Source organism: Chiloscyllium punctatum, chromosome 49 (assembly GCF_047496795.1).
Source record: "Chiloscyllium punctatum isolate Juve2018m chromosome 49, sChiPun1.3, whole genome shotgun sequence".
Taxonomy (NCBI): domain Eukaryota; kingdom Metazoa; phylum Chordata; class Chondrichthyes; order Orectolobiformes; family Hemiscylliidae; genus Chiloscyllium; species Chiloscyllium punctatum.
The window spans coordinates 38,138,507-38,164,045 of NC_092787.1; the positions used below are offsets into that span (position 1 = coordinate 38,138,507).

Below are 25,539 nucleotides of genomic sequence, written 5' to 3' on the forward strand. Positions count from 1 at the left end.
GGGCAGCACGGTGGATCAGTGGTTAGCACTGCTGCCTCACAGCGCCAGGGACCTGGGTTCGATTGCAGCCTCAGGTGACTGTCTGTGTGGAGTTTGCACATTCTCCCGTGTCTGCGTGGATTTCCTCCCACAGTCCAAAGATGTGCAGGTGAGGTGAATTGGCCATGGTACGCAGGTAAGGTGCTTTAGTCGGGGGAAATGTAGAGTAATAGGGTAGGGGAATCGGTCTGGGTGCGATGCTCTTTGGAGAGTTGGTGTGAACTTGTTGGGCGAATGGCCAGATTCCGACAGTGTAGGGAATCTATTCTATGAAAAACTTGAGGCAGTTCCCACTCAAGTGAGGGATCTCACTAATCCATGAGTCAAGGCAGACTCTGCGGCCCCATATTACAGAAGTTTAGAGGGTGAGAGGATGGGGAGTGAGCTACTGAGCCTCTGTCGACACCCCCCCCCCCCCCATCATGACACAGTTGGTCTGTGTCCCTTTATGACTGTTACTCCCTGACTAGTTGATTCCTGTGACTGTTTCTCACTTTATGTCCTCACATGGCTGTTGTCCCTTGTGACTATCGGTCAATCTGTTTCCCCTTGTGACTGAACTTCACAGTGGAAACTAACCTCCATTATTTATTTCTCAAGCATTTGTAATGTTGAAAATCGCTAGTCCATCTTCATTTCACGTCCAGGCCAACAGAAATTTCCATATGATTTGATTGTTCATACCTATGATTTATTGTGCCTGATAACATTCTTGTGAACTTTTATTCTTCTCCTTGTCCAATGCTTGAATATTTTCCGATAATGAGCTACCCAATCTCTGCCCAGGCCACTAAGTGAATTTCTTCTATCTACCTCTAATCTACCTCTACCTCTGTCCCATCATTTCTACATCTCCCTGAAAATATCACATCTTTTATCAGTATCGCCTCCCTACCTTGGATGAAAATGCTGATTATAGGCCAGTGAGCCTTACATCAGTGGTGGGAAATGTTTGGAGAGGATTCTTAGGGACCGGATTTACTTGGATTTGGAAAAGAATGGACTTATTATGGATAATCAGCATGGCTTTTTGCAGGGGAGATCATATCTCACAAACTTGATTAGATTTTTTTGAGGAAGTGACAAAGATGATTGATTTTGATTTGATTTTGATTTATTATTGTCACATGTATTGAGAAACAGTGAAAAGTATTACTTTGTGTGCTGTCCAGTCAAATCACATCTTGCATAAGTACATCAGGGCAATAGAACAGAGTGCAGAATATCATGTTACAGCTACAGAGAAGGTGCAGAGAAAGATCAACTTTAATACATGAAAGTTCCATACAAAAGTCTGATAACAGCGGGGAAGAAGCTGTTCTTGAATCCATTGTATGTATTTTCAAACTTTTGTACCTTCGGCCCAATTGAAGAGAGTGGAAGAGAGTTGAACCAGTGTGTGAGGGGTCTTTGATGATGCTGGCTACTTTCCTGAGGCAACAAGGAATATGAACAGAGTTAATGGATGGAAGGCAGGTTTGTGTGATGGACGGGCTGTGTTCACAACTCTGTAATTTCTTGCAGCTTTGAGCTGTTGCCATACCAAGCAGCAATGCATCCAGGTAGCGTGCTTTCTACGCTGCAGGTCACTCCTCGGCATTTGATGCTCTCACAAAAACAATCTAAGTTTGTCCAACCTTTTCTTAAAGTGAGGACACTCCAATCCAGGAGAAATCCTGGTAAACTTCTTTTGCACCGTCTTGGAAGTCTCCACATCTTTCCTGTGGTGCAGCAAACAGAACTGCACACAGTTCTCCAACTGTGGCCTGACCAAAGTCTTATACAGGCAAAGATTAGAGGGATATGGACAATGTTCTAGCAGATGGGATTAGTTTAGAATAGCATCATGGTCTGCATGGACATGGTGGGCCAAAAGGCCTGTTGTCGTGCTGTACTGTGCTACGTTCCAACACTTAGTTGGCCTGTCAATTCTGTCTCTCTCACCAAGACAATCCGACCCAGCTACATTTTCCACATTCTCTGTTTGACCTTTCATGCCACTTACTCTGAGCTGTTTCACTGGATGTTTACTCATTTGAGCACCTCATTGCTTACCTTGCCAAAATCATTGCTTCTTTATTCTCACTCAGCCTTTAATCTGAGCTATTTCCCATGTTGTTTGCTTTAGCTACTCCACAGCCCTATCGCCTTCATCATCTTGACTTCCTGGCCCCTCATTCACCACTAACGCCTCGCTCCCTTGTAGATCCAGATCACAGACAGAATCGTGCAACTTCTATTTCTGTTATTGGAATTAATTATTGCCTTGTTTCCTTACCAGTATGCAATCTAGCTCCCAATAGACAACCCTGCAGCTTGTAAGCAGCAGGGACATTATGCCTTTAATGATGTGTTGGAAACCAGTCTTTCTGTTTGCTTGAAGCACAACATCTTGTTAAAATCCTGGATTATCCCAGGGCAAATATCAGGGCCTTGCTTTATTACATCTGCTGCAAGAGTTCCAAGTTGTTTGGATTTGATTCCAGTCAATGATCCCCAATTCATTACACTTGCTGATGGAATAGCCCAGACCTTTAAAGACCTGGGTGAGGAGTGATGATCTGACTTCCCTTCTTTATTCAGTTCCTCCTTTCATTAGTCACAACATGGTTACTTTAGAAATGACCCCTTCCCTCATGGATATCTTTTCCCATCCCAGTGCATTAAGGTTTTACAGCAAATTTAACCAGATTTTCTTGGGTTATGAAAGAGTGCATTTATTAGCTACCACACCACACAAGAAGATAATAGATCATAATTCTCATGCACACAGATTAGAAACGAGAAGTCCATCCAGAAAGCTGAAGGAAGTCAAAGAAGTTCATTGAAAAAGTCAAAGGAAGGCTTTGGCTCATCTGTGATTGTGAAATAGATTGTGAAATATTGTTGCCTTTGAGATGGGTGATTATTGAACTGACCTTGGCAGTTGACTAGTTATTTGCAGATGTTTGGTTCCACTGTCGGGTCGATTGAGTTGTCTGATTTCTGTCAGTAGTGGCTTTGCTGACGACTAGCATTAAGCAATCGGAGAGAGACTATATTTCTTTTTACCTGTGTATACACAAAGTTCTTAGCTGTACCTTTCACTGCACAATTTAGCGTAGTGGAACTTGAACTTGAAATGAGCAAACTAGCACATCAGCACGCTAACAAAGATTTTCAACCAGTTTGCTGCAGGGATTTGGCACCTGCACTTACACAAGACCAAACATTCATTATGAGGAGAAATTTCCTCAGTGGACAATCATACTTGTTAGCGAGAGATTGGTAATGAGAAGTAACTGCATGAGTCTAATCCAGGTTCCTTGGATGCTGCCTGACTGCTGTGCTTTTCCAGCATCACTTTAATCTAGACTCTGGTTTCCAGTATCTGCAGTCCTCACTTTTGCCTAGTTGAAGAAACTGCATGTCTGCTGTAATGAGGCGATTGAAACAGCTGTGGAACAGGCTTGTCTGTCTGAACACATTTCCACATTAGCACAGATTTTAAAGTGAATATTTTTGGTATTCTTTGACCTTGCACCACTTATCTATGCCTTAGATTTTAAGAAGAAATGGATAAGTTTATTGTCAAAAAAGGCAATTGCTCTGCTAGTTCAGTTGATGAAACATCTGAACCCAAAGCAGAAAAAAAGCAAGAACTGTTCACAGACAGTACAGCGAGAGCTATCTGACCTTTGAATTTTCTTGGACAGGAGATGCCATTTGCCCTTTACCTGAATGTCTCATCTGCTGAGAGAAACTGGCAAACACTACGATGGTACCAAGTATGTTAAGATACTATTAATGGGCAAAACACTCATCTCTTGTGAACAGACATACTCAGTGCTTCAAGAGGTTTAGAGAAGAAAATGTCAAGCAGGTCCAATATCTGATGAAGTGTGTGTAGATATTGGATAAAGCTCAAGAGGCTAGTTTCCCGGTGGTGGACACTACCAGCTGCTGAGATGTTTATGGCAACTCCATTCAGAACATGTTTCCTCTGTAAGGAGCTACCATGTGACTGGTGAAGAAGTACTCTGGGGAACAGATAGCTTTTTGAGGGAAAACAAGTATGCCTGTGTTGGAGCATTTGTACAGATGGAGCAGCCTGAATGACTGGGAGAAAATCAATGGGTTGGTCAATAAGATCCTGACGTACAAATCCAGAGCAAGTTATGGAAATCACAAATTCAGATTTGTTCACTCTTTTTGTAGGCAGAGTTGGAACAGAGCATCAGAGTTTACTGTTACACAGTGAGGTGCAATGGCTATTATGGGGAAAGATTCTCTCCAATATTCATGAATTCCGGACAGAACTGAGAGGGTTTTCAACAATGTATAAAAAATTCCTCTCTGATCATTGCAGGCAGGAAAAGCTGGCATGCCTCACAGACATTTTCAGCCATCTGAATGCTAACGTGGAGTGGAAAGAATGAGACGATCCTCACCATCATTGATAAACTTCAGGGTTTCAGGGCAAAACTGGGCCTTTGGCAAGAGGCAGTTTTAGGGGGTTCACTGGAGATGTTCCCACCAACGTTGTCAGCAGCAGGTGCAACGGTGAAGATGCACAGCCTCATATTCGAACAACTCAAAGCACGGCAAGAGAAATTCAAATTCTACCTCCCCATAGCAAATGTGGAAGACTCTGACTAGATACATGAACCATTTGGTTCACTGTCTTTATCACAAAAGCTGGTGTCAAAAGACGAAGAGGAATACACAGAGCTACGGATTGACCACATGATGAAGCTGAAGTTTGGAGAGGTGTCTTTGCCCATGGTCTGGCTGAATATCTGACTATCTCTGACAATGCTATTCCTGTACTCTTGCTGTTTGCAACAACAAACCTCTGGGTGCAACCATTTTCAGCAGTGTTGTACATGAAAAACAACAAGAAGTAGCACTTGTTAGAGGAGCAAGATCTGCATGTGGCCCTCTCTTCAATTCCTGTCCAGCTCAAAAGGCTCTGTGCACACCAGCACGAGCAGGACTCCGACTAATCTGATAAATTACAATTGTTGTACTTTGCTATGCTCCATTGTTCATGAACAGTTAAAGATAGTTGAGTTGAATCGACTTCGCAAATGTGTCTGCTTGCAGTCAAAGACGGTGTGTTTTTACCAATGGATTTGAAATGGTCCTCGCAATCACTCACGTATGAATTTAATTGACTACCGAGGAAATTCTATGTCACTGGTCATGGTATCTGTGGGTCCTTATATGGTAGTTGAGCCAGACCTAGAGCTGCATCCCCGACACATATTGGGCAGGTGGAATTGGTCCTTGGCCCTGAGATTATTAGTATTCCTTTCTCCAGTTCTTTTTCTGCACTTCCTCTTGCTGCCGGGTATTCTCAAAGAATTGTGCCTCTTCATACATCGGTTTTCTCCAAATTGGTCTCTTCTAGGGCGGCACAATGGTTCAGTGGTGAGCACTGCCGCCTCTCAGCGCTAGGGACCCGGGTTCGATTCCAGCCTCAGGCAACTGTCTGTGTGGAGTTTGCACATTCTCCCCGTGTCTGCGTGGGTTTCCTCCGGGTGCTCCGGTTTCCTCCCACAGTCACGAAGATGTGCAGCTTAGGGTGAATTGGTTTGTGGGAAATTGCCCGTAGTGTTCAGGGATGTGTAGGTTAGGTGCATTAGTCAGGGGCAAATATGGGTAGGGGAATGGGTCTGGGTGGGTTACTCTTTGGTGGGGGGGGGGAGGGGGGGGGGTTGGTGTGGAACTTGTTGGCCAAAGGGTCTGTTTCCACACTGTAGAGATTCTGATTCTAATTTACTTCTAAGCAGGGGTCTCCCATCCATTTCTTGAGGGAAGCCTTCAGGGAGTCTTTGAAATTCTCCCTTTGAACTCTTGTCATTTGAAGGCGTGCCTGAGCTGTGTGAAGATTTGCTTTGGCAGTTGTAACTCGGGCATCCCAAGAAGGTGGCCAACTCAGAGAAGTTGGTTTTGGATGATCATGGCCTCGGTGCTGGTGCTAATAGCTGCTATTGGTTGGTGCTTTTGGAAGGATACTGATGTCAGTATGCTTGTCCTTCCAGCTGGTGTGGAGAGTTCATCTCAGAAAGTGTTGATGGTACTTCGGAAAGGTCTTGAGAAGGCATCTATACATAGTCCAGAGCTATAGTTTCAGAGCTATAAAGAAGAGTCCAAAGGATATACATAAGAATCTTGGTATCAGCAAGGATGTCACAGTTTTCAAAGACTCTCATCCTTCGATGTCTGAAGACAGCATTCAGATTGAATGTGATGTTGAATCTCTACATAGATATCAGCCTCAGATGAGAGGTAACTTTCCAGATAAGGAAGATGTTCCATGTTTGGGAGGATTTCTTCATTGTTCTTAATGGATGGATGGACCAGAATTTGACCTGGGACAGGTTGGTTAAGGATTGAGTCATCTTGAAGTTAAGGCTGAGACCAATTCTTAGGTATGCTTCCACAAAGGCGCTAAGCAAAACTTGAAGGTTCTCTTCTGAGAGCGTGGCGATGATGTCGTCATCCACATATTGAAGTTGCACAAACGAGGCTGATCGTGTTTTCTCGCTTGGACTGCAACTGATTGAGGTTGAAAGATTGTCCATCCTACAGAAAATGTCCATGTCACTGCAAAGCTTGTCTTGACAAGATGAAGAATGGTTGCAGTGAAGGTAAAGCAAAGGGTGGTGCTGATGACACATCCCTGCTTGATCTCAAAGGATTCTGTCATATTACATCAGTGAGGACATCTTGTTATGGAGGAGATGGAGAATGTTGATACATTTCATTGGACAGCTGATATTTGACAGGGTCTTCCATGACACCCCCCCGATTGATTGAGTCTGAAGTTTTAGTCAGATCAATGAAGGCCGTGTGGTTTGGTTGGAGTTGTTCCTGCATTTCTCTTGGAGTTGCTAAAAATGCCGAGCGAGGATTTGGGAAATGATCTTCCTAGGTGGCAAGTAGGGAGATTACTCAGTGTTTCCCCACAGTCCATTTTGTCTCTTTTCTTAAAGACAACACTGAAAGTAGCATTCCTGAGATTATCAGGGATTTCTTGTTTGTCCCAGATGTTCAGGAACAATTGATGAAGATGATGATTAAGCTTTGCTTGTCCAAGTTTAAACATCTCCAATTACTCCTGCAGATTTCCCATTTTCCATGTGTCAAATGGGGTGCTTCAGCTTGTGCCACACTCAATAGGAGTCCAAGATCATTTTTGATGGGGAGTTGAGGTAGTTCCTCAACAACCTCCTTATCAGTGATTGCACTGCAGTTTAGGAATTCTTTGAAGTGTTCTCTCCATCAGAAGCTGATGTTTTCTCTGTCTCTTTACTGTGCACCAGTTTGAGGCCCAGGGTGTTGGATCCATATATTACATAGAACAGTACAACACAGGACAGGGCCTTCAGCCCTCAATGTTGTGCTGACCTTTTACCCTACTCTAAGATCAGACTAGCCTACATACCCTTCATTTTACTATCATCCATGTGCCTATCCAAGGTTGCTTAAATATCCCTAATGTGTCTGACTCTACTACCACTATTGGCTGTGCATTCCACTCACCCACAACTATCTGTGTAAAGCACTTATCTCTGACATCTCCCCAAAACCATCCTCCAATCACCTTAAAAGTATGCCCCCTCATGATAGCCATTTCTGCCCTGGGAAAAAGTCTCTGGCTATCCACTCTATCTATGCCTCTCATCATCTAGTACGTCTCTATAAAGTCACCTCTCATCCATCTTCACTCCAATGAGGAAAGGCCGTGCTCCCTCAACCTTTTTTCATAAGACATGCCCTCCAGTCCAGGCTGTATCCTGGTAAATCTCCTCTGCACCCTCTCTAAAGCTCCCATATTCTTCCTATAATTTGGCGACCAGAACTGAACACAATATTCCAAGTGTGGTCTAATCAGGACTTTATAGAGTTGCAGAATAATTTTGTGGCTCTTAAACTCAATTCCCCTCCTAATGAAAGCCAACATACCACACGCCTTCTTAACAAGCCTATCAAGCTGGGTGACAACTTTGGGAGATCTCTGGACATAGACCCCAAGATCTCTCTGTTCCTCCACACTGCCAAGAATCCTGTCTTTCACCTTGTATTCTGCATTCAAATTCGACCTTCCAAAATGAATCACTTCACACATTTGCAGGTTGAACTCCATCTGCCACTTCTCAGCCCAGTTCTGCATCCTATCAGTGTCCTGTTGCAACCTACAACAGCCCTCCACACTATCCACAACTCCACCAGCCTTTGTGTTATCAGCAAACTTACTAAACCACTCTTCCACTTCCTCATCCAAGTCATTTATAAAAATCACAAAGAGGAGGTCCCAGAACAGATCCCTGTGGAACACCACTGGTCACCGAGCTCCAGGCTGAATACTTTCCATTTACCACCACCCTCTGTCTTCTATGGGCCAGCCAATTTTGTATTCAGACAGCCAGATTTCCCTCTATCCCATGCCTCCTTACTTTCTGAATGAGCCTACCATGGGGAACTATGTTAAATGCCTTCCTAAAGTCCTTGTACACCACATTGTTGTGACATGGGGTAAACCCCTCTGCAAATTTAAATCAGACACACAGAAAAGCTCACCTCGTGCCATAACTTTGAGTGAGAAAGAAGTATCCCAAATATCACTATTTGAAGAAAAAACTTACCAATTTATTTCTTAACAACTATTTACAACTCCTTTCTCTTAAACCTAGTTAACCTCCCTACTCTATAATTCTAGTCTGATAAAAACCCTGATGAAAATTTATTTAAAAAATTCAAACTTCAAAACCAGCCAGCTGTCAAATCTTCTCTTTGTATCTTCCTCTGTAGATTTTCCTCTGTCATCTTTTCTTCAGTATTCTGCTTCACAGGTCTTTCATATGAACAGGTACCTTTCAGTGAGCAAATCTGTGGGTGCTCTTTACCATTCTGGCTAACTGCTCAAAATGCCCAATTTTATTCTCCCAAAGCATCAGACCATCTCATTGGCTTGATGTCATCAAAACACTACATTTCAAATTTGATTGGTGTTTGGTATCTTGGGGCATATTTTAAACTGATTGGCCAAATTTGAATTTGTTGTGTACCATGGCAACTCAGCTATACTATTGGTTTTACAGTCAAATATTACATTTTAACTTCTTCAGCATACTCTGTACCTGCAGTCAGTCCTTGCCAGCTTTTCAACTCTTTTAAAGGTAAGGTACATGCCTACACTTCATAACAATATCTACTGCTCCACCTTCATCAATGTGTTTTGTCACATCCTCAAAGAATTCAATAAGGCTTGTGAGGAATGACCTGCCCTCACAAATAATCATAAATCCTGTCTCTCAGAATCCTCTGCAATAATTTACCCACCACAGATGTAAGACTGACTGATTGGTTTATAATTCCCAGGGTTATCCCTATTCCCATTCTTGAATGAGGGAATAACATTTGTCACTGCAATCATCTGGTATTACTCCAGTGGACAGTGACCATCCAAAGATCATTGCCAAAGGTGAAGCAATATCTTCCTATGCTTCCTGTAGTAACCTTGGGTATATCCCGTCTGGCCCAGGTGTCTTATCTATCCTTACGTTGTTCAAACTTTCCAGCACATCCTCCTCCTCAATATCAGCCTTTTCGAGCATATCGGCCTGTTTCACACTGTCCTCACAAACAACAAGGCCTCTCTCAGTAGTGAATACTGAAGCAAAATATTTATTAAGGACCTCCCCTACCTCCTCCGACACCAGGCCCAAGTTCCCTCCATTACCTCTAATCGGACCTACCCTCACTCTGACCATCCTCTTATTCCGCACACAAGTGTAGAACACCTTAGGGTTTTCCTTAAACACACCTGCCAAGGCTTTTTCATGCCCCCTTCTAGCTCTCCTAAATCCATTTTTCAGTTCCTTCCTGGCTACCTTGTAACCCTCTAGAGCCTCTCTGATCTTTCCTTCTTCAACCTTGAGTAACCTGCCTTCTTCCTTTTGACTGGATGTTCCATCCACAGTTCCTTCACCCTGCCATCCCTTCCTTGCCTCTGTGGGACAAATCTATCCAGCACTTGGAGCAAGTGCTCCCTTAACAACTTCCACATTTCTGTTGTGCATTTCCCTGAGAATATCTGTTCCTAATTTATGCTCCACAGTTCCTTCCTGATAGCATTGTAATTCCCCCTCCCCCAATTAAGTACTTTCCCATACCGTCTGCTCCTGTGATTATAGTAAAGGGCAAGGAGTTGCGATCACTATCGCCAAAATGCTGTCTCACTGAGACCATTGCCTTGATGGAACTGAGGAAACCTTGGGTATTGTGTTTGTCAGCAAGAACTTGCAGCTCCTTAGCTTTCTCAATCCACAACAGATTCTTGATATCCCTTGACCTTTTTTGTAACTCCAGCTTTGCTGTTTAACAAGCTTTGCTCTTTGGTGTTATTTTTTTGCCAGGCATGGAGAGCTTTCCTCTTCTTGTGAATGAGGTTTTGGATGATGTGGTCATTCTTGTTGAACAAGTCTTAATGTTTCCTGATCTTGTAGCCAGTGGTTTCTTCATGGCGTGAGACAATAACGGTCTTCAGCTGTTTCCAGATTTCATCCACCCCGGTAAAATGAACACTTTGGAGATTTTGGTGAAAGCATTGCTGAAACTTCGCTAATCAGGTCAGCTCTTGAAGCCACTCAATTTTGAGCTTTTTTCTAAACAGTTTCTTTGTCTTTCGCTGCTTTTGGTGGCATTTGATAGACATTGAAGAGTCAATGAGCTGGTGGCCTGAACAGAAGTCATCTGCACTATTCATTGCTTTGGTAATGGAGACATCCTTCCGGTTTTGGGATTGAAAGATGATGCGATCGATCGTGTGTCAGCATTTTGATCATGGATACCTCCAAGGAATCTTAAACTTGTTTTTTTTGGTGGAATACTATGTCGGTGATGACCAGCTGGTGTTCCACACATTTTGTGAACTCTAGAATCCTATTGGAATGGCAATTCCAGTACTGTATCCTTCCTTTCTGATGGTTCCTTTTCAGAGTTGGGTATCCTCCAACCCTGATATTGAGGTGTCAAAGGAAAATCATTGTATCTTCCTTTGGGATATTGGTTAGTATGGTGTCAAGGGTGGAATAGGAGTCTTCTTTGGAGTCATCTGTAGCATAAGAGATTTGAGCATAGACAGTCACACAGTTGCCTGCTAGTTCTTAGCAAGTGACAGATGGAATCATGAAATGATCATTGACACCAACAGGGAGTTGTGAGAGTTGGTTCATGAGTTCATTTTTGATAGCGAACCAATTCCTCTGATTGATCCTCTGGGTTTTCCTCTCCAGACGAAGGTGTAACCAGTCCCTCCTTCACTGAGTTGCCCTTCAGCTGCTCTCCAAGTCTCCTGCAGGACAGTGATATCAGTGTTGAAGTGCCTGTGTTCACAGGCCACAAGTGCAGTTCTTCATTGCACACAATTGCTTTGCCCATTTGTACATGAGGTTTATACATTCCAAGTTTTGAGAATGAGTTTGACTTTAGTTTCCAGACCACAGTAGATGAGTCCATTGGATGCATTTTTCCAGCATGTTTGGTGACGGAACAGATTATTTTTAGGGCAGCATATCTGATTGGCCTGGATGAGTTGGACCAAAGGATCTGCTTCTATACTGTATAGCTATTGATTTTATGCTTCCAGCTCTTCTCGCCTCTTACACATGCAGGGTGCGCAGAGTGGACCCTGAAGAGGGCTGCTCAATCATGAATAAAGCTGCTGATACACTCTCCTGTTCTGATTCCAAGAGTGAAATGACAGAGTTAAATTCTATCTACTTGCCTACTTGCCGGTCCGAAGTTAAGGGCTTCCAGATCTCATGATCATGTCCCTGTCACCCTGTCACCTCTAATCACCACAGGGCTTGTGTTGTGTGTATTTGGGAAGTTGAATTCCCGCAGGTGGACACCTTGTGCAGGACATCTTTTAATGTGGAAATGCTATTGCACATCAGCAGTCACATGGCCCTTGGCAGAAACCTCAATACAATGGATCTCCCTATTTATTGCCAGAGCCATCGTCCACCGTCCCAGCCATTGCTATCACATAAAGATCTTCTGTCTGGATCGCCATTGAGGACTTATTTTGAACTGTGCTTTGTCTGGTTCCTCTGCTCTGATCTTACTGTCATAGGTGGCACTTCCAGGAGTTGAGAACACCAGACAGCATCATTCTCAGGATCAATGGAACTCTCAAGCCTGTCCGAGGATTACCACCTTGTGGTGGATTTGAAATATTAATGCTTCTGATCCTACGTTTGCTTATTTGTGTATTATATTCCAAATGTCTTTAGAAATACTGTAACCATAATAAATGCAGTCAGTGTTCTGTTTAGAATCAATCAAAGTGGTTGAGCCATAAAATTGTTTGTCTCATTTAAGTGTACCTTGACACTATAAAAGTTGGGAACCACTGCCAAAACACACTAAAACCAGGGATTGCAATTGGTATTAAATCACATTTCTTGCATATTCTTGGAAGAGGAAAACATAAAGATACCTTTTGCCCAGAACTACCTTTCTCATGTCTACAGTTTGGGAGACAAACCATAGAAGATTACTTTTTGTTGAGAGAGAGAGAGAGAGACATTCATAGTCACAGAGGTCGACAGCACAGAAAAAAGATCCCTTGGTTAATTAAATATGTGCCAATCAAAATCAACTACCTAACTATTGTAATCCCATTTTCTAGCACTTGACCCATAATTTTGTATGCTTTGGCATTGCAAACACATATGCTAAAGACAAAAATGTTAGTAGGGTCTCTGACTCCACCACCCTTACAGGCAATGAGTTCCAGATTATCATCACCTTCTGGGTGATTAAGTATTTTCTTGACATGTTCAGTAAACTGACTGCCCCTACCTTAAATCTATGCCCCCTAGTCATTGCTCCCTCCACCAAGGTTTCTTCCTGATTAAGCCCCTCATAATTTAAATATCTCAATCATGTCCCCCTCTCAGTCTCCTTTGCTCCAAGGAAAGCAACTCCAATAGATCAAATTTCTCTTCATAACCAAAACTCTCCAGCCGAGGCAACATTCTGGTAAATCTCACCTGCCCTGTCTCCAATTCAGTCACATTACTTTTATAGTATGGGAATCCAGAACTGCTTACATTACTCTTACTATGACCTATTAACCCCTAATAATGCCTGTAGTCACAGGAGATCACTGTCTAGTTTTTGAATGGCATCTCTCCCTTTCAGGTGTTGCTGTGTAAAGATTCCTTGACACTGTATGTAATCCTCAAAGGGATTTCTCAGTCACTCAATTTATTTCTGATGAAGGGCTCCTGCCCGAAATGTCAATTCTCCTGCTTTTCAGATGCTGCCTGACCTGCTGTGCTTTTCCAGCACCACTCTAATCTCGACCCTAATCTCCAGCATCTGCAGTCTCCACTTTCGCCTACTAAATTTATACTATCAGTCATTTTTGGACTTGTATAATCCTTTCTTTGTTTGAAAAAAATTTGTGCTTAAACATTCAATATCTCTATATGTTTGTCTCACAACAAAGTACATGAGGTGCAACCCCGAAATCCAACCGTCCTGACTGCCCACTGTCAGTGTCTCCTGTCCATGCTACCTGAACAAATGGCTGACATCCTGTCCTTTGCATGTTCAAGTTCAGATACTGAGAAAACTATCAAACATCTGATTATTAGCATCAAAATATTTAATTTAGCTCTCTAGCCCTGTATGCTACTCTCTCCCCACCCCCACCCTCCTCTAGCTTATCTCTCCACGCTTCAGGCTCACTGCCTTTATTCCTGATGAAGGGCTTTTGCCCGAAACGTCGATTTCGAAGCTCCTTGGATGCTGCCTGAACTGCTGTGCTCTTCCAGCACCACTAATCCAGAATCTGGTTTCCAGCATCTGCAGTCATTGTTTTTACCTCTGCTATTGGCAGAGATCAGGTTAATCTGTATTGTTACTCCACCTGACTAGGTTCTATAATCCCTGAAGCCTTTACTCAACAAAAACTATTCTGAATCCTGATTGCCAGAATACCAACCAGATAACTACTCAAATTTTTTAATCCTCTCAGCGTTCCAAACCACCTTTCTTTTCCTCACTATCTCTAGTTGTTTCTTTTTACATGCACTTTGTAGAAGAAACACTAAGATCTGTTTGTTTGTTTATAGATTATTCGTCAGATTGAGAATAAGATAGAGAAGATGGATACTAAAGTGCAGGTTGCAAAACAGATTTATCAAATGTATCAAAACATCCTGGAGTGCTTGCAGCGGGTGAGTAAACCACAGTGCAGCCCGGGATTTCAACCCATTTCCAATGGTCAGTGTAGCCTGTGTCAGCTGCAGCCAGTTCGACACCTCCATCTCTTTGCTAAATACTAACATATTGTTGTTGCAACTTTCATCCCAGGTCCACTCAACATGAAGAAAAGAAACAAGAGCAGTTAAATATTTTGTCCCTCCAAACTTGACCAATGTAAAATAGGGTTCTGTACTAGTGGCAATCAGTCTGTCACTGTACAACACTGTATAACCTTCCCAACCATTCCCTGACTCTTTTCCCAGCCCCACCTCCTTTCCATTCCATCTACCAACCCTTCCTTCCAGCTACCAACCAGATTCACCCCCCCATCGACCAACCAGGTTGTCACCACCACTTGTATTCACCTATCACCACCTCACCATTCTACTCCTCTCCCCACCCAAAACCCTCCTCCCCCTCCCTTTATCTGCAACTCCCCATATCCCCATCTCCATTTCCAAAGAAGGGTTATACCCAAAATGTTGACTTCTCCATCTCCTGATGGCACCTGGCTTGCTATGTTCTTCCAGCCTCCTGCTTGTCTATCATAAAACACTGGGCATGGTGCTGGTGGGGACAGGTCTGTCATTGTATAACACTGGGGCATAGGACTGAAAAGGCAGGTCTGTCACTGCATAACGTACAGTAGCGTACAGTACTGGTGGGCAGGTCTGTCACTGTATATCACTATGGTATGGTGCTGATTGGGTTTGATCTTTCATTATTTAAGAAGAAAGTGAGGACTGCAGATGCTGGAGATCAGAGTTGAAAATGTGTTGCTGGAAAAGCGCAGCAGGTCAGGCAGCATCCCAGGAACAGGAGAATTGACGTTTCAGGCATGAGCCCTTCTTCAGGGATCTGCCACAGATCTATCAACCTCTGACCTGCTTTTGTAGCTAGAATCCATATGGTTATAAATATGGTTTCTACTCATTTGTAACCCCCAGAATGTTGTTAGTGGGGGATTCAGTAATGGTAATGCCAAGTGAACACCAAAGAATAATAAATGGATTCTCTCATGTTTGTTATGGTGGATGGTCATTGTCTGACACTTGCATGGTGAGAATGTTACTTGCAACTAATCATCAAATTTGGATGTTGTCCCAGTCTTGCTGAATTTGGAAATGGAATATTTCAACATTAGGCCTCCTGAATGGAGCTGAACATTGAGCAATCAATGGCAAACATCCTGACTTTTAACCTTATGATGGAGGAAATATCACTGCAGAAGCTGAAGATGGTTGGACCTGGGACGTTAGCCTGAGGAAAACCTGCAGAGATTATCCTAGGACTAAGTTGATTGTCCTCCACAACAACCATCTTCTTTTGTGCCAGGTATGATTCAAACAGTTGAAAGGATTTTCTCAAATTCCTTTGGCTCCAGTTTTGCTAGGGTTCTTTAGTGTCACACTCCATCAAAGGTGGCATTGTTGTTAAGGGCAGTCAGGCTCACCTCACTTCCAGAATATTCAGTTCTTTTATTTATGTTTGAACCGAGGTCGTAATGAGGTCAGGAGCTGAGCAGCCAAACTGTCCATCAGTGAGCAGGTTATTACCATTTGATTGTGCTATTGTTGACACATGCCATCAGTTCGCTGATGTTCAAGTGTAGAATGATGGGGCATAATTGCTGGGTTGAATCTGTCCTGCTTTTTGTCCATAGGGCATACATGGGGAATCTTTCGCATTGTTGGAATCTCCCACATAGATGCCACTATTGTAGCTGGACTGGAACAGCTTGGCTTGAGTCATGGCAAGTTCTGGAGCACAAATATTCAGTACTATTTCTGGAATGTTGTCAGGGCCCGTAGCCTTGACAGTATCCAGTGTCTCCAACCATTTCTTGATATCGTGTGGAGCGAATAGAATTGCATATGAAGTTGAATTTCTGATGGGCAATTATTTCTGACACCTCTGAAAACATCCATAACTGTGTGTTCAAGTCAGACCCTTCAGACTGACTGATCTCAACGGTTAGGGGGGAGGAGAACTTCTTCAAGGTAGGCATCCTTGGAAGAGGCTTCGCAATAAGGTTATAATCAACTGGGAGATAGTGAGGACTGTAGATGCTGGAGATCAGAGTTGAGAGTGTGGTGCTGGAAAAGCACAGCCGGTCAGGCAGTATCCGAGGAGCAGGAGAGTCAACGTTTCAAGCATAAGCCCGTCATCATTGTCCCTTTACTATGTGGATTCTGTTTTCATCCTGCTGATGATTTTGTTCCTTTTCTCTGCTTGTTATCTAAGGAGAAATAATGCATTGCGTGGCTACTTATTACTCCAGGTTTTCCTGATGTTCGAAATGTCAACTCTCCTCCTCCTCGGATGCTGCCTGATCTGCCGTGCTTTTCCAGCATCACACTCTTTGACTCTAATCTCCAGCATCTGCAGTCCTCACTTTCTGCTCCCTGACGTTAATGATTAGTCTGGGAAATTTGAAGAAATTAAGACCTGTTGTATCTACTGACTAGCTTTAAAGTTGATTCCCCCCACTCCCAACATGCCCTCAGGGACAGCCAGCCCCTCTTGCCTCTCCCAGATCTGACTGCTACCCAACCTGACAGGTGACCTCTCCACCCCATCTCCCCATGCACATCCAACATCTGAATGAATCTTCCCCCACCCCCAATTCACAACTGAGACTCAACAACTTCTTTGTGAGCCTGACCCTGCACACACACTGTCGCCTACACCCTTAGTGTCATTGACCCTTTATTACATAGATTCTGTTTTCGTCCTGCTGATGACTTTGTTCCTTTCCTCTGCTGTGATTTGTTATCTCAGACGACATGATGAATTGAGTGGTTATTTATGACTCCGGATTTTGTGTTATTGCTGTTATATGGTTTCAGGATGCAGCGTATATACCTCAGAGAGTGGACAGCTTCAGTGCGATTGTGGATGCACACAAAGCTGAGCTCACTGCATTAGCCCAGGTGTCTCGAGAAGCTGCAGAAGCCCGAAAGAACATGTGGGTAAGGACCAGAAATCCTACGACACGACAGGCATGCTACTGATATTCTTTCAGTGGACTTTGGCATTACTGGCAAAGTTGCTAATTGTTGCTCATTCCTAATTGCTCTTGAACCAAGTGCCTTGTATTTAAAGGTAAACCACAGAACTGTGGAGCTGGAGTCATGTGTAGACTCTAAAAGGTAAGGATTGCAGAGTTGCTTCCTTAAACAAAAACAGTGAACTAGATAAGGTTTTACAACAACTGATGATAATTCTGATGCTCAACTGCCATGAGCCTTGCTTTCTCTTCCAGATTAATTAATTAAATTCAAATTCCACATACTGTGTTGGGGCTTGAGCATACACTCCCAGAGCGTTAATCTGGTCCTCTGGATTACTAATACAGTGATGTTGTTACTACACCACTGTCTTCCTCCCCAGAGTGAAGCTTTCTCTGCACTGTCCCATCAAACACTCCCAGGACAGGTACAGCATGGGGTTAGATACAGAATAAAGCTCCCTCTACACTGTCCCCATCAAACCCAGCCAATACAGGTACAGCATGGGGTTAGATACAGAATAAAGCTCCCTCTACACTGTCCCCATCAAACCCAGCCAATACAGGGACAGCATGGGGTTAGATACAGAATAAAGCTCCCTCTACACTGTCCCCATCAAACCCGGCCAATACAGGGACAGCATGGGGTTAGATACAGGGTGAAGGTCCTTTACACTGTCCCCATCAAACTCAGCCAGGACTGGCACAGCACTGGATTAAACACAGTAAAACTTTCTCTTCATTGTCCCCGTCAAACACTCTTAAGTGCAGCTGTGGCACAGTTAGATAACGGTGTTCTATTGAACCTGATGCTCAGGATTGTGCACAATATTCAGGTCTCGTCAATGTCTTCTGCCAATTTTGCTTTGTCTCTTTGCTTTTATATGTTTTCTGTAAGAGTTTTGAATTTCATTTTCTTCTTGTGCCAGCACTCCAACTTTGTGGCCGAAGTCACTCTTCTGTTTCTCTGTTAACAATTCAGACATTTAGACTTTTTGCACTTTTCCTTTTCCCAAGAATGGACTCTTTCATAATGCTGAGCTTTAAACAATATCTGCCCTCTGCATCACAAGTAAGTCTGTGTACTTGTAATCCTCCTGCTTCTCCAGAAGACTTTGATATGTGGCTCATGTGGCGATGTCCAAACAATTGCATAAGTGGAAATGAAATGGGATTCCAGCTAAGATTTCTGGGCTAAAGCCTTGATATGCCCCTTTTACATCCAGCCATTCATACCATCAGCCTCAATTTCCAAAATTACTATCTTGCAATTGCAATAGAACCTACAAAACCAGAAGACGTAAGAGCAGAAGTGGGCTGCTGAGCCCACAAGTCTGCTGCACTGCTGTTCACCCTGATGACACACAACGCACAGCTTGAATCACATCATCAAGTTTGCCGAAGACACGACTGTAGTGGATCTCATCAGCAGGAACGACGAGTCAGCATACAGAGAGGAGGTACAGTGGCTATAGGACTGGTGCAGAGCCAACAACCTGTCTTTGAACGTGGACAAGACGAAAGAGATGGTTGTTGACTTTCGGAGGGCTTGGGGCAATCACTCCCCCGTGGAGATCGTGAAGAGAACCAAATTTCTGAGCATTCACCTGGCAGGCAATCTCACCTGGACCCTGAACACCAGCTCCATAGCCGAGAATGTCCAGCAGCGCCTCTCCTTTCTGTGTAGTCCACCTCCCACACCACCCCCCTCCATCCTCACCACATTCTATAGAGGGTTAATTGAGAGTACCCTCAGCTGCTGCATCACAGCATAGTTTGGGAATTCCACTGTCTTGGATTGTAAGACCCTACAATGGATAGTGAGGCCAAGCTGAGAAGATCATTGGGGTCTCTCTGCCCACCATTACAGGCATTTTCAACACACACTGCATCTGAAAAGCTCAGAGAATTTTGGAAGACCCGAAGATACCGGAGCATTTGGTCTCTCATGGCCAGACTGTAATAGTTTCTTCCTTCAAGCCTCCAGGCTCCTTAACACTATATGATCAGACTCTTTTCCCATATGAAATTCTTTGCACGACTTTGAATTGCTGCTCGAACAATGTCTATTAATTATCTTTCTCTTATTACACTGTAACTTGCGTGTTTTGCACTTTATGTCGCCCTGTGAATGATTGTGTAGTTTGTGCTGTCCATGTAGCACCTTGGTCCTGGAGGAACTCTGTCTCGTTTTTACTGTATCAGTTGTTTATGGTAGAAATGACAAATAAAAGCTAATCTCTGTACAAAAAGCTACTCAACTATTTAATGAGATCCGATAATCCTCAACATCACTTCCTTGCCTTTTCCCTATAACTTTTGATTCCTTTATTGATTAAAAATGCATCAATCTTAACCCTGAACATACTTAACAACTCACCCTTGACAGCCCTGAACACAAAAGAATTTCATAGATTCACTTCTGTCTGAGAGACAAAATTCCTCTTTGGCGACCCCTTATTCTGAGACAATACCCTTGGGTGAAGCCCACAAGGAGAAACAATCTATCAAGTCCCCTAAGAATCTTGTATGTTTCAATAACATTGCTTCTCATTCTTCGAAATTCCAAAATTTACAGCCCCAACCTACTCAACCTCTCCTTATAAGGCCTCCATACCTGGTATCCACCTAGTGGGCTGCACGGTGGCACAGTGGTTAGTACTGCTGCCTCACAGCGCCAGAGACCCGGGTTCAATTCCCGCCTCAGGCGACTGACTGTGTGGAGCTTGCACATTCTCCCTGTGTCTGAGTGGGTTTTCTCCGGGTGTTCCGGTTTCCTCCCACAGTCCAAAGATGTGCAGGTTAGGTGAATTGGCTGTGCTAAATTGCCCGTAGTGTTAGGTAAGGGGTAAATGTAGGGGAATTAGTCTGGGTGGGTTGTGTTTCGGTGAGTCGGTGTGGACTTGTTGGGCCGAAGGGCCTGTTTCCACACTGTAAGTAATCTAGTGAACCTTCTCTGGATTGCGTCCAATGCAGGTATATCTTTCCTTTGATAAGAGGACCAAGACGGTTCACAGTATTCTAGTTCTGATCTGACTAGTGCCTTTTATAGCTTTAGCAGAACTTCCCAACTTTTATATTTCATTCCCTTTGAAACTTGAAGGCCAACATTCCTTCCCTACCAGCCACTGAACTTGGATGCCAGTTTTTTTGTGATTCATGCATGGGGACTCCCAAATCCCTCTGTTATGCAGCTTTCAGCAGTCTTTGTCCTTTTAATTAGTATTCCACTCCTCTGTTTTTCCTGTAAAAATGTATAACCACACATTATATTCTATCTGCCAAATCTTTGTCCACGTGGTTAATCTGACTGCATCCCTCTGCAGACTCTTCATATCACCCTCACCACTTGCTTTCCGACCTACGTTTGTGTGATCACAAACCTGGCCACAGTACATTCCTCATTCAGATCATCAATAAATATTGTAAATAACTGTGGCCGTAGCACTGAGCTTGGTGGTGCTCTCCACAAGATCGCCATCCTCAAAATGCTTCCCTTATCCCAAGTCTCTGTCTTCTATTAGTACTCTGTCAGTACTCTATACATGCTAATGTACTGCTTCCAACAGAATGGACTCTTACCGTATTAAGTAGCCCAATCTGTAGAACATAGAAAAATACAGCACAGAATTTCTCTATTACCCTTGTTGAAAAGAGGAACAACATTTGCCTCCCTCCAATCCTCTGCTAAGACTCCCGTGGAGAGTGAGGAAGCAAAGATCTTCACCAGCAGCTTAGCAACCTCCTTTCTTGCTTCCCAGAGCAACCTCGGATAAATCTGGGGACTTACCAATCTTAATGTTTGCCAAAATTTCTATCCCATTAACTTCATCAATCTTGACCTGTTCAAGACTGTATCCCAGCTCCTCAAAGTTTTCATTCACAACAAGGTCCCTTTCCTTAGTGAAAACCAAAGCAAAAAACTCATTTAGGGCTTCCCCTATCTGCTCAGACTCCATGCACAAGTTCCCTCAGCTATTCCTGATCAGCCCTACCTTCTCCCTGATCATTCTTTTATTCCTCACGTATGAATTAAATGCCTTTGGGTTCTCCCTAATCCTTCCCGCCAAGCCTTTTCAGTGCCCCCTCCTGGCTCTCCTCAGTCCATTTCTGAGCCCCTTTCAGGTAAGCCTGTAATCCTCTAAAGCTGTGCTAGATCCTTGCTTCCTCCACCTTACGTAATCTGCCTTCTTCCTTTTGATGAGAAGCTCCTCTGTTCTCATCATCCAAGGTTCCTTAATCTTACCCCTTCTTACCTGTCTCAGAGGAATAAATGCATGCAGCACTCACAGCAACTGTTCCTTAAACAGTCTCCACATGTCTGCTGTGCCCTTTCTGTGGAACAATTGGAATAATCTGTGGTACTTTATCAAATGACTTCCGAAAATCAAATGTATTATATCCACTCCTTCCCCTTTATCTGTCCTGTTCGTTTCAAAGAAGTCCAGTAAATTTGTCAGGCATTATTTGCCCTTCATGAAACCATGCTGACTGTACTTCACCAATGCTCTGCGATTACATCCTTTATAATAGACCAAATAATTTTCCTAATAACAGACGATCCCAAAAACCTTCAGCCGCCGTGTTAAGCTACAGTTGTTTACTTTTTATTTCTGCTGTATGTAGATCGAATTGGATGTTCTGGAGAAGTCATACAGTACGGAAAAGAAAGAGCGAGAAACCTTACTCGCCAATCGGAGGAAGCTACTGAACTTGGAGAAATATGCACTGAAACGTGTAAGGATAGCACTCGTTTGCTTCTGCTGCTGTGTCTTGGACTGTGTCTTTTTTTAAGAATGTTTTTTAACCAATTTGTTCGGAGATGTTACTGCATACCTCACAGGCACAGGTGAGAGTTGAACCCCAGGTCTCCTGGTTCAAAGTTAAGGACACTACCACTGCCATACAAGAGCCATTTTTGGACATGATATGGAGGTGCCACTGTTGGACTGGGGTAGACAAAGCTAAAAATCACACGACACCAGGTTATAGTCCAATAGGTGTATTTGAAAGGACTAGCTTTCAGAGCGCCGCTCCTTCATCAGTTAACTAGTGGGGCTGGATCATAAGGCACAGAATTTATAGCAAAAGATCATCGTGTCATACAACTGATGCGATATATTGAACAAACCTAGATTACTGTTAAGTCTTAAATCACTTAGAATGGGGATGCAGGTGTCAATTGATTAATATGGAAATCCCTGAACTTCTTTCAAGTCGCAGCCCCGAGATAATTTAAGGTTTTATTAGTATATTAAAAAAAGTGACACCTCAGTTCAGATAATCCATTAATGGTGTGAGGTTAGAACCTTTCTGTATCCAAACCTCGAGTCAGACTTGTTCTGTTTTCAAAATGGAATTTATAAAATGTCACATGGACTGCCTACAGATTGTGTGCTTTTTGAACAAAATAAAATGTATCTGCAAATACAAATCTGCAAATGCAAATTCACCCCATGGACTTATATGTATGTGTGAGGGAGAGAGAGACCGTGTTCTCCACAGCCTGTAATGCATATGTCGATGATGATGAGCATCTTGCCAAGATTTTTCCTATGCCCTCACTTCTTGTTTACAAACAACCGCCAAACCTTAAACAAACAATCGTTCACAGCAAATTACCCAGCCTTCAATATAACACCAACCACAACATCATACCACCCTGTCATGGCAACCTCTGCAAGACATGTCAAAGCCTAGACATGGATATTACTGTTACATGTGGGGACACCACCCACCACATGCACAGCAGATACTCATCTGACTCGGCCAATGTTATCCATCTCATACGCTGCAGGCAAGGATACTCCAAGACATGGCATATTGGTGAAACCATGTAGGCGCTACAACCATGGGGTGAATGAACACGGCGCAACAGTTGCCAGATGTGTTCCCTCCCAGTCGGGGAACACTTCAGCAATCAGGGACATTCAGCCTCGGATCTTTGGGTGACCATCCTCCAAGGTGGACTTCAGGATATGCAACAATGTGGAGTGGCCGAACAGAGGCTGATAGCCAACTTCAGTACCCATATGATTGGCCTCAACTGGGACCTTGGGTTCATGTCACACTACAGGTGACCCTACCACGTTATACATACTCTCACACAAGGACACATATACACACACACTCACACAGACCCTCTCTCATAAACACATTCTCTCAGACATGCACATCCACTCACACTCTCATACACACTTTCAGAGGTGAATACTCCCTCACACTCGTTCTCAAGCACACACACTCACACGCATGCACACACGCACACTCACACATATTCCCTCACACTCACACACACTCCCTCAAGCGTGCACACACACACACACACACACATGCATGTGCATGCACACTTAAGTCTATGGGGTGAATTTACATTTGCAGATACATTCTATTTTGTTCAAAAAGGACATGATCTGTAGACAGTCTGTAAGTGTCTGTATAAATGTGGCATTTTATAAATTCCTACTTTGGAAATAAAACCAGTCTGACTCCAGGTTGAGACACAAACCGACTTGAAACAAGGCCTCACACCTAAAATGCATTGCCTGATCTGAGATGTCACCTTTCTACTGATAAACCTTAACTTGTCTCGGGGCTTTGACTTGAAAGAAATTCTGGGATTTACATATTAATGAATCAAAACCTGCATCTCCATTATTACTGATCAAAGACTTAATAACAATCTAGGTTTGTTTAATACATTTGCCTTTGGTCTTTTACTGATAAGTTCTGTGTCCAATGTATTCTCTCTCACCAGCTGCCTGAGGAAGGAGCAGTGGTCTGAAATCTTGCAGTTTCAGATAAACCTGTTGAACTATAACTGTGTCATGTGATTTTTTGAATTAATGATAGGACCGTGGATAGTGTTGTAGAACAGAGAGGCCAAGGGGTTCAGGTACATAATTCTTTGAAATTTGTGTCATGGGTAGGCAGCATGGTTAAGAAGGTGGTTAGTACGCTTGCCTTTATTGCTCAGACCTTTGAGTATAGAAGTTGGAATGTCATGTTGAGGGTTGTACAGTACATTGGTGAGGCCTTTTCTGGAGTACTGCGTGCAGTTCTGGACTCCCTGTTATAGGAAGGATATGATTAAACAGGAGAGGGTTCAGAAAAGATTTACCAAGGTGTTGCCGGGAATGCAGAGTTTGAGATATAAAAATAGCCTGGAAAGGCTGGGACTGTTTTCACTGGAGTGTCGGAAGTTGAGGGGTGACTATATTGAGGTTTATAATATTATGAGGGACATAGATAAGGTTATTGACAAAGGTCTTTTCCCTCGGATGGATGAGTTTTCAACACTAGGGGGTATATTTTTAAAGTGAGAGGAGAGAGATTTTAAAATGACATAAGGGGTAACCTTTTTACACAGAAAGTGGTTCATGTGTAGAATGAACTACCAGAGAAAGTGGTGGATGCAGGTACAGTTACAAAATTTAAAAGACATTTGAATAAGTTCATGAATTGGAAAGGTTTGCAGGGATGTGGACCAAACATAGGCACATGGGACTAGTTTAATTTGGGACCATGGTCAGCATGGACTAGTTGGACTGAAGGGTCTGTTTCCATGCTGTATGACTCTATGGTAGATCCATCTCAAGGGGCTGAATGGCCTCCTGTACCTACTTCCCTGAAGGCAAAGGGTGCTGTGGGCAATTACAATGCGAACATTGACAATATAGAATCTTGTGTGTGGGTATCTAGGACAATTGAAGACAGTTGGAACAATGTAGTTGAAGTACAGATTAGATGGTGGCAGAGCAGCAAGTTCACCCAAGCCTGTTCTCTGAAATAATAAATATAACATACTATAAATATTTCTCATGAATGATCTAATCCCATTTAGATTGATGCTTCCTCGCTTAGATCTGGTCAGTCATCAGCTGGTGGATTAAAATCAAGAAAAAGTGTTACAGGTAACAAAAGATTGAGAATTATGTTAAATATCAGATAATCTGTGTTTGTTATTTTATTAAGTATATGAGTGGAATTATATTAATACTGGATAATGTAATTATGAAGTTGCATGTGAAATAATGTCTTAACCACCGAGAGAGACAGCCCTGAAATCTTCTTTTCTCTACTACATTGCTGTTACTTTTGACTCAGTCCAATAATATCCGACAGTTGCAATGTTGGTGGGAGATATCAATTGGAGGGAGATATCAAAGGGGAGTGCTGTGTCCCACGTTGAGGAGATCAAATCGACCTTTATTCAAAGC

At 43.1% G+C, this 25,539-nt stretch overlaps 1 protein-coding gene across 1 annotated transcript in view; it reads left to right on the top strand.

The window, feature by feature from the left end:
* Nucleotides 1-25,539, top strand: part of LOC140469584 (coiled-coil domain-containing protein 183-like) — a 98,234-nt gene that overhangs the window by 28,096 nt on the left and 44,599 nt on the right. The window contains exons 5-8 of the mRNA XM_072566247.1: nt 14,178-14,282; nt 17,160-17,282; nt 21,947-22,057; nt 25,164-25,233. Coding sequence (XP_072422348.1) covers nt 14,178-14,282; nt 17,160-17,282; nt 21,947-22,057; nt 25,164-25,233 — 409 coding nt within the window. The remainder of the gene's footprint in view (nt 1-14,177; nt 14,283-17,159; nt 17,283-21,946; nt 22,058-25,163; nt 25,234-25,539) is intronic.